Below are 14,380 nucleotides of genomic sequence, written 5' to 3' on the forward strand. Positions count from 1 at the left end.
AATATTTTAACTTTATAGCAGGTATTATTAGAAAAGTTTATTTTATTAGCCAGTCTTGGGCATTTTTGGATATGCAGGCTGTTGTTTTCATCTCAGACTTTTCAGTTTTTCATTTGGGCCTGAGATGCCAAATAAAGCACTTTTTAAAATATAATACAGTAATGTGCTACCAATCCTGATGGCAGACTTTAATCAAAATTTTTGAACCTCTAAAACTTTGTCCTTACTCCAATAATGAAACAGAAGCTACTGAGCCTGCTGAGCTCCTCTTAAAAGGTCCCTACCCTAAAGCCATGCGTTTATACACTGCCAGAAAAAATAAACTGCTGCCGTCTCTTTATTGTTGTCTACCATACTATTCTTTATGAGTTTGGTGTTCTGGTTTGCTTCCTCTTTGAAACTACGGAGGTTAGTGAAGTCATTTGAGATCTGTAATGCTGAGGGCAATGTTAAGCCCCCACTGTTAGTGAAAGAAAAGACAGAAAACCCTTCACTGCAAGTCAGGGAAGAAAAGTAACATTCATTGAATCCTGCTGTATGTTAGGCATCACTCTATATGCCTTACAGACTGAAAAAAAAATCATATTTGTAGATGATCATGAGTCAGTCAATAGCAAAAGTAAGTTGTGTTCAGTGTACTTTAAGAGAGCAGCAAAGTATATAAATTATTTTAGAAACATTCCAACAAAATGGCAAAATAAGGTATTGCTGTATGAACAGATAAGCTGTTTTCTTTTGAGGAACCTTTTGTTCCATCAAAATCCTGGTTAACTTTAGCTCTTGTCATATTCTGTTTTATTGTTCCATGAAAATCCTGGTTAACTTTAGTTCTTGTCACATTCCGTTTTATTCTCCTTATGCTCATAGTTGTCATATTACCAACTATATGAGTGATACATTAATTTTTACAACCTAGCTTATGATAAAATTTATTTAGATGTAATAACATTGATTTTTATATCTAATTCCTATAAGGTTTGCCTCGAAGCATAAACACAGACACGTTATCTAAGGAAACAGACACTGGAAAAAATCAGGATTTCTCCAGCTTTGATGATACTGGGAAAAGTAGTTTAGGTGACATGTTCTCACCTATCAGAGATGGTAAGTCTGTTCAGAGGATCCTGTTCTCTTGCTGGTAGTCAGTATTTTTATTCTGGCTAAAAGATGTGAATAATAGTTTCAGTCCAATTCTATTCATGGATCAGTTTGCTAATTTTCTCCATCCCTGGGGTGGTATCTTTTTCTTTGCCCTGATATTTCAAATGTTATCATTGTAAAATATATGCTGGTAATTTTCACATGGGAATTATGCAAATAGCTCCCAAGTTAGCATTTTAATTTCCACAAAAGTTTCTTGAAGGAAGTTTTTACCTTCATAGGCAATCTGTCCCTTGTATCTACTTCTAAATTAATGTTCCTAAAATTTTAGATGTTTTGATATGCAAAAAAGTCTTCCTAATTTAAAAAATTGTGTGTGTATAGGTGTACACCTCCCCGCACCCCATAAAAAAGTTGCCATAATAAAAAGCTAATTTTGCCAGCTTGATAAATAGAAGCATTATTTGTTATTCTTCATAGTGTGTGAACTAAGTACATTGTTTAGGTGTGTCTTTTTGGTACTAACATTCATAATATTTTTCTTAGTGGAATGGAATTACCTCATTGCTAACAGCAATATTAATAACATGGATACATTTCTAGAGGGTAATTTGACAGAGTTAATATATTCATACTTTTTGGCCTTGTAATTCCATTTCTACAAATTTATCTCAGAAAATACTCAGAGAAGCCCACAAAGATTTGTATATTTATTATTATAAGTGTATCATGTCAACAGCAGGATCTCGAAGTCGTTTCATGCACTCATTATCTTACACAATTTAATTTTTTACTTTAAAATTGTCTCTTTTCCAAATTTTCTACAATTTTATAGTCAGAAGGAATAAATACATACGTGGTGGTACAGAATTATTGAATATCTTCTGCCTTACCCTGGCCTGCAAATTTCTATTTAAATTGCTAAGTCAAACTGAAAGAGGAAGGATTCTTTTCTTTCAGGATGAAGAGAAGTCAGACTACATCAAACTACATAGTAAAGGGTAAACAGAGGACAGATATAGGTGGAGAGAAAAGTGACTAGTGCTGGAGTTGAGAAAGATTTCTGGGATTAGTGCTGAATTGGGAGTTTTGGCCAGTGAGACTCCTCGGGAGCAACTTTTGCATTGAAGAATGTACAAAGGGGCTTTTTGGAAGTGTTTGAGTTTTAAATTAAATTCTCTTTAATAGTTTTTAAGACAAATGAATAAATTACTTTTTTCTTTAATTACTTTTGCTATGTTTAAAAATGTTATTAGCATTTGAGTCATATGCCCTCCAGATTCATTATGGTTCCAAAGTATTGATAAGGAAGCTAATAACTTCTAAAAGTGTGCATGTACATGCTGTGCAATTACTGGGTACATGTACACACATGCACATAGATGATATTTCTCCTGATATAATTGTGTGTTTATTGGCCATTTGAATTTCTGGTGAATTTGTTAATGACTTTGGCTTATTTTGTATTAACCTGTTAAAGTTGAATTTTACAATTTTTGTTATGGACTGGCAAATGAATATCACAGGATTAAAATAATCTTATACATATTTTACCATAGAAATAAACACTAATAAAACTTTGTTCTACTTTGCAAAATATTTTTGTATTATTTCAATTGATCCTCAAAGCAATTTTGTGAGATTATCTGGACGTTATCCCCATTTTATAGATGCAGAAACTGAAACTTAATTGCATTTGAGACTTGTCCAAGGTCACAAAGCTATTAAGTGGTATAGGCAGAACTGGATTGTAGCTCTCCATAACCTACCCCCTACCCCAGGGCTTGTTACACTATACCTTGCTGCCTCATTAAATGACTGTACTATAGAATTATCTGTTCATATTTGCTGCTAAAGTGTGAATGAAGCTAAAATAATGTAAAAGAGAAATTTAAATCAGTACTCTGCCACCTTTAACCTCACTCATATTTAGCTTTTTAAGATTGTTAGTCTCTGAACTCTTTGGGAAATGAATAAGAAGCCTAAATTGATATGGTTTCTTTTTCACTAGTTTTAAAATTTGATTTTCTAATTTGTTATAGATGCTGTAGTTAACAAGGGAGGTGATGAGTCCATAGGCAAAGGAGATGGTAAGAACTACTTAGAAGTATTTTCATGAAAATGAAAAGTGATATTGTATTATCTATGCTGTGTAACAAATCTCTCCAACACTTTGAGGCTTAAAAAAACAAACATTTATCATCTCATAATTTCTGTGTATTAAGAACTGAGCATGACTTGGCTGAGTACCTTTGCCTTCAAGTCTATCTTCCTGCTTCAATCAGGATGTCAACCAGAGCTTCATTCAACTTAAGGCTTAACTGGGCAGGGAACTGTTTCCAAGCTCATTCCTATCGCTGTTGGCTAGAGATAGCAATTCCATGCCAATGCGCTTCTCTATATATGGGGCAGCCAACAACATGGCAGCTGGCTTACCTCAGAGCTGGTGAGCAAGAGAATTCGAGAGGGCATCCAAAATGGAAGCCTTCTCAAGATTATGTTAATAACCTTAATCTTGGAAGTGACATCTCACCACTTTTTCATATTACTTTTGTTAGAAGCAAGTTGCTAGGTCCAAGCCACGTTCAAAGGGAGGAGATTACCCAAGGATAGCAACGCCAAAGGCAGGGGTCATTAGAAGCCATCTCAGAAATTGCCTTCCAAGATACATACGACAGATATATACCAAATTAACAATTTTCAGTTATCAAAAACTAATACTGACTAAAACATTGTGTTTTGCTGTTTTCAAAGTATTTTCACAAATAATATCTTTGAAGCCTTGCTACTCTGGGAGATGGATATCATCATTTACATTTGCAGATCGGGAAATAGTCACAGAAAGTTTAAGACTTTTGCCCAAGAATACACATCAATTGCGGGGTATATCTGAGAAACAAACCAGTCTTAAGAATGCAGATCCATATCTTCTCCCATGTTAATCTGCCTATCATATTAAATGCTTTTCTTCAGTGTCCAAGATTGGAGGACACCATGTGCACATGCAGTTTTTCCCTCTTTTCTCAGGCTTTGACTTTCTACCACAGTTGAACTCAGTGTTTCCTCCAAGAAAAAATCCAGTAACTTCAAGTACTTCAGTATTGCATTCTAGTCCTCTTAATGTCTTTATGGGATCTCCAGGGAAAGAGGAAAATGAAAATCAGGATCTGACAGCTGAGTCTAAGAAAATATATATGGGAAAACAGGAATCTAAAGACCCCTTCAAACAGGTATTTGCCTGAAAATGATACTGAACTCACTGTGTGTGTTTATCAGTAGAAAGTAGGTGGCTGCCAGCGTATGTATCCTAATTATTAACAGTGCTATACACTTATTCATAAGTCTTGATGTCAGTTTTTAATAACTACAGAATACTTTGAAATCTCGCTTTGGATATGTTGAAGGTTGCAGCAGATGGAAAGTTGCACTATTTTTCTAAGATGAGATATTTGATATATCTTGATAAAGTGTGCAAGAACACTTTATCCCTGAATCCTTTTGAAGTGTATTTCATTGCAGTATACAACATCAAGTTGGTGGTTAAATCATTAGAGCAAACTGATGGTGCTAAGAATGGAATTTATCATTGTTACTTTCTGCTAAAATGTATATATAATATAGAATTTAATTTCTTATGTAAGTGTTCAAAGTGATCAAAAATTACCAGGAAGGCCAAGCCAGTTGGGTGTACAATATGTCTGTATTTTCGTATTTATTGTTTAGAATGATATTAAAAAGATACCATGTAAGAAGTACAAAAACATCTTTTGATTTATTTTACAAATATTATTGACTAGTTACCACATGCATGGTGTTTTTGTTTTTGTTTTTGTTTTTGTTTTGCCAGTTATCTCTATTTTAAATGATACTCAACAGCAGGTGCTCAGTAAATGAGGTTTTCCTTATCATGTTATTGTTGAGATTGTTTTTGATTAGTAAATGTTACTTTATTTTGCCTCTAGTTCTCATTTTTTTTCTTCTTCTTCTATATCTCTTCCTATTTTCCTTCATTTCCCTGAATCTACATACTGGGACAAAAGAGAGACGTAGGCAAAAATTATATGGGTAATATGAGTAAAACAAAATATTGTATATTAAAGTCGTTATTTATTTTAAATATAAAGTTAGCAAAGCTGGTCACGTCTGGTGCTGAAAGTGGAAATCTAAATACCTCTCCATCATCTAACCAAACAAGAAATTCTGAGAAATTTGAAAAGCCAGAGAATGAAATTGAAGCCCAGTTGATATGTGAACCCCCAATCAATGGATCCTCAACTCCAAGTAAGTACATGAAACTTCCTGATGTTTGAAAGTGTTTGATTGAAAAATCATCCCAATTATTTAACTTGTGAAGGAGAAATAGAGTAATCATAGACTAAAAATGTTCAAAGAGTTTAAAGTTTACGGACACTTATGTTGTGTGAGTGTTTAACTAAAGACAATGAAATGGATATGAATCGTTAAATTCAGGTACGTTGATTTGATCTTTTGGTGTGAATTAGATTTTCAGTGTAATATGTATCTTTAATATGGTAGAGATAGAATTATTATGTAGGACCCTTTGAAAAGGGGTGGTTAACTACCTGAAAATGTCTTTCTCTCTTTCATATTAAGGTCTTATTCTTAGAGTTTGTGCTACAGACCCATACAAACTTCATCACATTTAAAGGAATATTTGGTTTAACTCTAACAGTTATCTACACAAAGCAACTCTTTGTTTAGAATCAACTCCTATATAAATATCTATATTTTACTTGAAGGTTTCTGTGGATATATATTGCATTAGCTTAAACTCTAAGGCTTTTCCTGTAGCAGTACTTTGCTCCTATTTTCCTTCTGTTTGTTTTTAATAGTCTTGGTTTATCTAGTTTGTGGTGCAGCTTGTCACATTCATCTTTTATAAGAGGAAATGGTTCGTAGATTCTTCAAGATTAATCCCTCTGTCATGTGGTATTACATTAGACAGCTGGCAGTTTATATATATAGATAAATGACTATTAGAAATAATGTTATAGAAAGTTTCTAAGATTTGTATTCCAGACAGTGAATTTTTCTAAATGTCACAGGAACACTCTTCTTTGCCAGTTTTTCAAGTTTCCACATGCCAAATCTTGTTTAGAAATGTTTGATGTCTCTCAGTCCAAGTTGACTATTAATATTTTCTTCATTCTTTATTTTAGATCCAAAGATAGCATCTTCTGTCACTGCTGGAGTTGCCAGTTCACTCTCAGAAAAAATAGCCGACACCATTGGAAATAACCGGCAAAATGCACCGTTGACTTCCATTCAAATTCGTTTTATTCAGAACATGATACAGGAAACGCTGGATGACTTTAGGTAGTAATTGAGAAACTACTCCTTCTATCTAGGCCTTACTTGTTTTTTTTAGATGTAAAACCAGAACTATAGATAATGTTGTTGGTTACTATTGTCTAGGTTCTGGTAACCCTAAAGCCATAGAAAACATGATGAGTTTTGTTGATCTTTTCGTACTGCATTTATTGATTATGAGCCAGGAAAAGGCACATTTACCTAGGGCAATTATTAGGTAACTCAGCAGGGCAGTCTAGCAGGCCGACTGCCATTGTGAACTTTTCTTATTATTAAAATGTGGACAAGTTCTGGTAAGCTTAAATTGGGTTCTTACCTGCAGTGTGTTCATAGATCTATTAGGTGTGCTGTGTGCAATAATGTAGTAGAAAAAGATATTTTAAAGCGCAGTTCTGAATATTTTCCAGTAGAATGCATCAGAATGTAATACTTAATCTAAAAAAAAAAATTCTTTCTCAGACTTATCCTTGTCTTTCTCATCCTTCAAATTGTGAACATTGTAAGAATGTGTTCTACAATGCTGCTTTCTTTTATCATCTCAATATTTTTGGAAGTTATCTTCAATTATTAAAATCATTGGTGCCTTTTTTCCTTTCTAACCTGTGGTTAATGTTGTAGCTCAGATTTGGATTACTGTAGGCAAGAATGTTGGAGAAAATGTGCAGTTTCGTTGGTGCACGCTTCCTTTAAATGTTTAAAAATACTTTTAAAATATATTTTTAAATGTTGAAAAATACTTTTTAAAGAAAAATTATAATTTTGGCATTTACCCTGCCTAGTATATGTACCAGATACTAAGGAGACAAAAATGAATGATCTGCCCACAAAGGCCTTATGATGTAGTTGGGCTAGGTGCAGTGTGTTCTGCTATGTGTGTTTCTCTTAATGTGAATTAATTCATTTGGGATCGGTAAAATAGAACAGTCTTGACAATATGATGAGGAAATTTTGTTTGTTCATGTAATAGCAGCCAAAATAAAGTACACCTGAACACAGCTGAATGCAGCAAACCCTGTCAGCATCCATCTCTTTTTATTCACTTCCTCTTGGCTCGGCTGTGTGCTGTTAGAAGTGCTTATTTTGTGATTATTTGCCATCTTTGGGCATTTTGCTCTTGCCTCTGTAACTTGATAGCCGCAATCCTTCTATCCTCTTCCATTAAGTGACCATCACTTCTTCACAGTAAGGGTATTATTCAATAATTATCTATTAGATTTGTCCTATGTCTTTTTAACTATGTTAGTATTTTTATTAGGACTTAATTGTTTTTGTTGTGCTCTGGTTACAAAGTTGCATAGGTTTTTGAGTGCTTTGCCCTAATCCTTTTTCCCTAAGTTCTGTTATTTTTAATACACAGTGTTAAAGAATATACTTTTTTTCAGAAGTGCATAAATATTTATAGCATAATAGTAGAACTGTCTGGATACAGCTGACTGTAGTACAATGTGAGCAAAGTGATGTTGAAATCACAGAAAGGGAGCAGTTCTTCTGCGGGAGCAGTTTTAGAAAGGTACCCTGAAGAGATTTTATTTTATACTGACGTGTGTGGGAACAGCTTGAGCAGAGACATGATCATATATTCTAGGAATGTTTGCAGAGAGAAGGCACCGTGGTAAGAGACGAGGCCTGAGGGACAGTTGTGAAGGTCTTAACACACAGGTAATGGAGAGCCGTCAGAGTTTATAAGCACAGGAGTAATGGGTGCTGTCTATTTATTACCCATTTATTCAACAAGCATTTGGGTGTCAGTTCACCACTGGCTTCAGATGATTTGAGGACAGTGGGCTCAGGGCCTTTCCTTCAGCAGACCCAGGGATCTGAGTGCTGGAGCAACTCTGAAATCACTATGCATTACTGCTCCGCTGCCAGCTTTCGGGGTGGCTGGAGCTTGTTTTTCACACTCTAACCTGTTCCTGGCTTTCTGTGCCTCAGGAGAAGTGTGTCTGTCCCACTTCCAGCCCTGCAGAGCTGCCGCAGCATGTTTGGTGAAGGCCTACAGTCAGTGCCTCTTGGTTCTGCTGGCCTGTGCTGCATGTCTGCACCTAGGGGTGGTGGGTAGGGACTTCTCTCAGCTTTTCTGCCCTTTGACCATAGGCAGTCTCTGCTTGGGACTCAGTGAGGACCCAGAGTGGCTCAGAGAATTTCCGTAAATTCGCTTGTTTTGCCATTTGCCTAAGTGTTCATCAGACTAGGTGTTCATTTACACCTATCACAGGCAGGACAGAGAGGGTATTGAGGGCCTCTTAGCCATCCTCCCGTGGCTGCCATCTACTCTGTGAGAGCCTGGAGTGCCTTAGAGGGGTTACTCTCAGTTCTTCTCTGCCACCCTAAGGCTTCACCAGGCTCTGTGCATCTGTATCTTCGGGAGTCTCCCTCAGTCCTCCTGTTACACTTGTCCCTACTTTTTTTTACATGAGCGCTGAATGAAGGCTTGTGGGAAAAAGTTGGTGAGCAAATTCAGGCTATCTTTGTGGCTGGGACCCCTTGGAATTCTAAACTATCAAGCAGTGTTTACTTGGCTTTTAAAAATCTTATTAAAATTTCAGCTAGTTCTTTTTACTCTGTCAAGGGCATGAAGATGGGTCTCTTCTTCTCCTAGTCATGGGTCTCTTTTCTCCTAGGAGGAACTCCTCATTTTCTGGATTTTAGTTCATTTAGATTTCTTTCCATTCTCAGCTCTCGGCCGAATTTAAAATAATATGATTTTATAGGTTATCAGGTTTGTTTTTGTTGTTAGAGTTGAGAAATTATACTTTTGCACCAATCTAATATATCCTAAGTGGAAATCTGTGCTTCTGTTTCTGTTGTCTATTAAGAAGATTTAAGTTTCTTTTGGCAAGCAGATCCCTTTGATCCTTTGGTTACTAGGTTTCAGGTTTTCTTAATACTAGTTAGTTTCCAGTTTGCCTTTATTCCTAGTGTGTCGTCTTTTCTAGGACATCAGCTGAATGTCTGGAGTATTCACTGCTTTTTTACCTTGGTGGGTCCCAAACTTCAGCCTCTATTTTGCCAGCATCACAAGACTTCCAGAATACTTTCTCTGCTCTTTAGTTGCTTGTTTTATGGTTGGTTTCCTGCCATCTAACCCAGTGTGAGCATTGCTTAGAAGTCAACAGATGTCTCGAGGGGAAATTGCACAGTTTCAGGCTTACTTTTCTGCAGGCCTCCCCTCTTGAAGACCGTGGCTCTTACAGCCTTGGCTACCTTGGTAGGCCCAAACTCTTAATACTCCCCCACCCAGCGAGACTATCTCAACCTCCAGGCCACTGCTTCAGCTCAGTTTCTTCTCCACACTGTGGAATCAGCACATACTCTAGAAGGAAAAACAGGTAAATGAAGGGCTTACCTAGTAGTCTTGTCTTTGCAAGATCATGGCCCTTCAAGTCCTGGCTACCTTGGTGGTTCCCTGATACAGTGTTTTTGTTTATTTTCAATACAGTTTTTACTATAACTGAAAGTAGAAGAGGAAATTTTTAAAAATACCCTCATAGTTACAACAGAAAAACAATAAGTTACTTGGGAATAAATCTACCAAAGGTAGTGAAGATTTTTATAGAAAAACATTAAAAAATTTTTTTGTTCAAAAGCGTTAACATTTAAATAAATGGAGAGATTTAATAAAGATACTAGTTCACCTAAATAGGTTAGTAGATTGAATGCAATTCCAATTAAAATCCCAGCTTGGATTTGGAAGAAGATGATGAAGTGATTCCAAAATATGTATGGAAGGAAAAAAATCTAGGAATAACTAAGACATTTCAGAGAAGAATAAGGTTGAAGGGGACTTATTTGTCAGATGAATATACTTAATTATTAAAGTATAATTAAGATATATAGCATGGCACAGGGAGGACATACTGGCCAAAGGAATGAAATAAGCTGAAAGAAACCTATGCATATATGGAAATAATAGAGAGGTAGCATTGCAGATTTATGTGCAAAAAATGGAAAAATCAGTAAGTTGTGACATTTGTTTTTTCCTGTAAAAAAATAAGTATAGATTCCATGCTATTGAGAAAAATCAGTTCCATGTAGATTAAAAGTTGACATTATAAAAGTTTATAATTTCATGGTAGGAAATCATTAAAAATAAAATAATGCACTGCCTATAAAAATGCATTGGTAAATTTGACTGCATTATTTGGATAGTATATTTGAGCACATTAATAAGAACTATTTATCACACGACATCACAGAGTGAAGGGATAAAAAGATATCTGCAGTTCTCATATAAATAACAAAGGATCAGATTATGCAAAGAATGCTTATAAATGAATAAGAAAAAGATATGAAAAAGCATTTAAAGGAAGAGGAATGGTGTGTAAACACGGGAAAGATATTCAATTTCATAATTAATCAGAGAACTAAAAATGCAATGAGATACCGTGTCACACCCAGTAAATGGGAAAATATAAAAAATCTGGTAATACTAAGTCTTGATGATGATATAGAGCAAGAAGAACTCTATTATACTGGTGACGTCCATTGATAACTACCTTTGGAAAACAATTTGCATGATTCTGTAAAACTGAGTATACACTTGAGTTACACTTGGTTATATCATCAATGGACATTGGCACATATGGATTGGGAGATAATACATGATTGTTTATAACAACATTGGAATAGTAAAAACTTGAAAACAATCAAAATATTAACAGGAAAATAGATAAACCAGTACAAACCAATGATTTACAGATACATAAAACATGAATCTTCAAAACAATATTGAATTATTTCTTAAATATAAGCTATATGGTACCCTTTTTTGTAATGCTTAAATGCTCAAAAACATGCACAATGAAAACATTGACTACAGATTATATGTTACACAAATGTATTAAAAAAGCAAAAGCATTTCTTTGTCCAATAAAATTCAGGAGAGTAATGACTTCTTTCTTGGGCTTTTTCCCAAGAGTTAAGTGATAGAATCAGACAGGAACACACAGAAAGCTTCTATGATTTGGTAACATTCTAGTTCATAAGTTGTGTGGTGGGTGACTATTTCTTTTGTTATTATACTTCAGAATTTTTACAGATTTTTTTGTAGGCATGAATTAATTGCATTTTATTGAGTAAGCCATGCTATATCCACCCAAATTGCCACTTTGTACTGAAAGTATATTTTTTAATAGCTAAACTGATAATAATAAAATGATCTTTCTAACCTAGTGAATTTTCTGTATTTCATTGTAAGATAAGTTTGTATCTCAATGACAATTTCTATATAAAGGAAGATAGTATTGGAGAGTTCAGGAGGTAAACAGCCTGGGTTTACATCCTAGCTTCATCATTTACTGGTTGCGTGACTTTTAACAAGTTATAACTACTCTGGTTAAGTTATTTCTTTTGTAAAATGGAGGTAATAATTGCACCTACTTGTGAAGATATTTTAAACGAGTTCTTACATTTAAAGTAAAAGAAACAGTGCCTAGCACATATTAAATAAATGCTCAGTGCATTGGTATTTTTATTATTATAGTAATTATTAACATTCAATAATTTGGCAAATGAAAAAGTTTAGTGAGTTTCTTGAATGACCTAGAATTGGTTAAACTATTGTAATTCTAAAAAGTATTTTACATTCTTCCTAGAGAAGCATGCCATAGGGACATTGTGAATTTGCAAGTGGAGATGATTAAACAGTTTCATATGCAACTGGTATGTACGGCAAATTTTATTTTAATATTTTAAATGAAAGTAGAGTTGTGTGAATTTTTAAAAATCCATTAAAGGTAATATATTTTAGTTTTATTTAGTTTCTAAGATAAATAGGGAGTTTTATAAATTAAATAAGTAAAATAGATTTTAGCTGGTCACCTCCTTTTTAACCTCTGAGATCCTTAAGGTTTCTTTTTTCCATGGCTTTCTTCCTGATAAATAAGCAAAAAGCATCTTAAATGTGCAAATATAAATTTTCCAAATATATTAATTTCATCAACAATCTTCCATTTATATTAACAAACTAGTAAGTTGTTAAGTACAAGAAATATCATTCACCTAGTTAATTGAACATGAGAGAAATGATAGCTGAAAGTATATTAAACATAGCCTGCCAAATGTGAAATGTCAATAATTTAAAAATCATTTTCCTGTTTTTCTAGAATGAAATGCATTCTTTGCTGGAAAGATACTCAGTGAATGAAGGTTTAGTGGCTGAAATTGAAAGACTACGAGAAGAAAACAAAAGACTACGGGCCCACTTTTGAAATTTCAGTGAATACCTTAATGTTCTGTAATTTAGGAAGTTTCTGGCAACACAGAACTACATAGAATCAGTATTGTTTCATGGACTCCAGGTAAAAAATGTTTTTCAAGTAAAAAGGGTGATGGGATTTTATACCAACAACTGTTTCATCTTAAAAATATGTATATTTTTATATTAAAAATTGTACAGTATGTCATCTACCCAATAGGAAAGTCAACAGGATCTTTATTTTTTGAAAGCTTTAGCCATCCACTAAGTGCCCTTTTTCATAAGAAGAAAATTGTGCATTAAAATTGGTTATGTTTGTTTTTTAGTCATCTTTTTTTTTTTAACATGTATTTTTGATTGACAAATGGCCTTTCCAATTTTTGGAGCTAGTTGAGATTTGAAGAGTTTGATATGCCTTCTATTTTTATGGAGAAAGTAATTTTAAAATGGCAATTGGTGTTTCTAAGCCATTGACTAATAAAACATAGGGTTGGCTAGTAATTATTTTGTTAACTTGATGAAGTCAAGTATGACTATTATTTATTGTACATTTGATAAGACAATTTTTGGAATTTTGAATTGCACAAATTACATGATATCTTTTGCATTTATGTTACTATATTGTACGTCTGACAAATCTTTATTCCTGGATGGTATTTTTAAGATATCTTTACCTATAAAAAATGTTTAAGGTTCATAGGACTCGACAAGAGCTATCTATCTGCTGATTTTCTCATTAGTAACATGCAACATTGTACTGTAAAATTTCAATCAACATGACAACTTATAATGAGTGGAGATTTCATATTAGATACTAAATATTATAGTATTATTGCTATTTTGTTTTTCCAAGTAAGAAGTTTGGATTATTTTATTTTGTGGTCTTTATCATTAACTTTAATTCTTTCTGTACTGTGTATAATATTTTTATATTGTTGGCCTTAGCATAAAATTATTTAGAAAGGTTGTCAAAATAAGTTATACCTCTTTGGCAATAGATAGATGTATACATCTACCTAGTGTGATCTACAATTTTAGGTTAAGTGAAGCTTGGGAGGGCTACTGACTTGTTTACCTTCTTTGTCTCTTGTCCCAAAGATTTAAACTATGTACCTTTGTATAGCAATTCTGCCCCATTTTGACTTCTGAGATGAAAGTATTTACTAAAATTTAAAAAAAAAAATAAAAAACTTTAGTTCACTAACTTTATGGGTTTCTGAAGTGATGGAAATTTTTAAGGATATATTTAATAAGCATAAACTTACTAATAATTACTTCCAAAAATAAAAACAGGAATATTACTTTTACCCAGTGTGGTTTATAGAATACATTTGTACTGAAGCATATAGGGATGTTAATGTGATCTTTTCCTGACAGATTATGAAAGCATTATGACTTGTAACAAGTTTCCTTGTATATCACTAACAGGTTTAGAAGACATAAATATTAGTGCGTTTTGCCTACATGATGTATTTAAATCTATTAATAGTTTCCTGTTGCTTTTTAAAAAAAAAATAAATGCACATAATGTATATTAAAAAAGGTGGGATGAAATAACTTTAGTAATTATGTGTACAGATGAAACATTTTTGTCATGGAATTTAAAAGCTAAGTAAGTATAAAAAATAAAACGTTATATGCAAAATAGGAAAAATGAAATTGAAATTTCATTGTTGGCCAAAATGATATGAGAGATTTACCTTCCCACCTGAAATTAAAAAAGAAAATATGTGAAACAGTTGTCAGATAATG

The 14,380-nt window shown here is 33.7% G+C and overlaps 1 protein-coding gene across 3 annotated transcripts in view; it reads left to right on the plus strand.

Moving 5' to 3' along the window:
- Positions 1 to 14,380, plus strand: part of NEDD1 (NEDD1 gamma-tubulin ring complex targeting factor) — a 71,384-nt gene that overhangs the window by 31,661 nt on the left and 25,343 nt on the right. For 2 of the 3 annotated variants that reach the window (XM_032170956.2, XM_058425536.1), the window contains exons 9-15: positions 976 to 1,104; positions 3,144 to 3,191; positions 4,129 to 4,331; positions 5,226 to 5,382; positions 6,282 to 6,438; positions 12,027 to 12,093; positions 12,537 to 12,707. In XM_032170956.2, coding sequence (XP_032026847.1) covers positions 976 to 1,104; positions 3,144 to 3,191; positions 4,129 to 4,331; positions 5,226 to 5,382; positions 6,282 to 6,438; positions 12,027 to 12,093; positions 12,537 to 12,641 — 866 coding nt within the window. In that variant the 3' untranslated portion in view covers positions 12,642 to 12,707. Of the gene's footprint in view, positions 1 to 975; positions 1,105 to 3,143; positions 3,192 to 4,128; positions 4,332 to 5,225; positions 5,383 to 6,281; positions 6,439 to 12,026; positions 12,094 to 12,536; positions 12,732 to 14,380 lie in introns of those variants that run through there. The other variant, XR_009209053.1, reaches the window with a different exon arrangement.

This window comes from Hylobates moloch, unplaced genomic scaffold (genome assembly GCF_009828535.3).
Source record: "Hylobates moloch isolate HMO894 unplaced genomic scaffold, HMol_V3 SCAFFOLD_12, whole genome shotgun sequence".
Lineage (NCBI taxonomy): Eukaryota > Metazoa > Chordata > Mammalia > Primates > Hylobatidae > Hylobates > Hylobates moloch.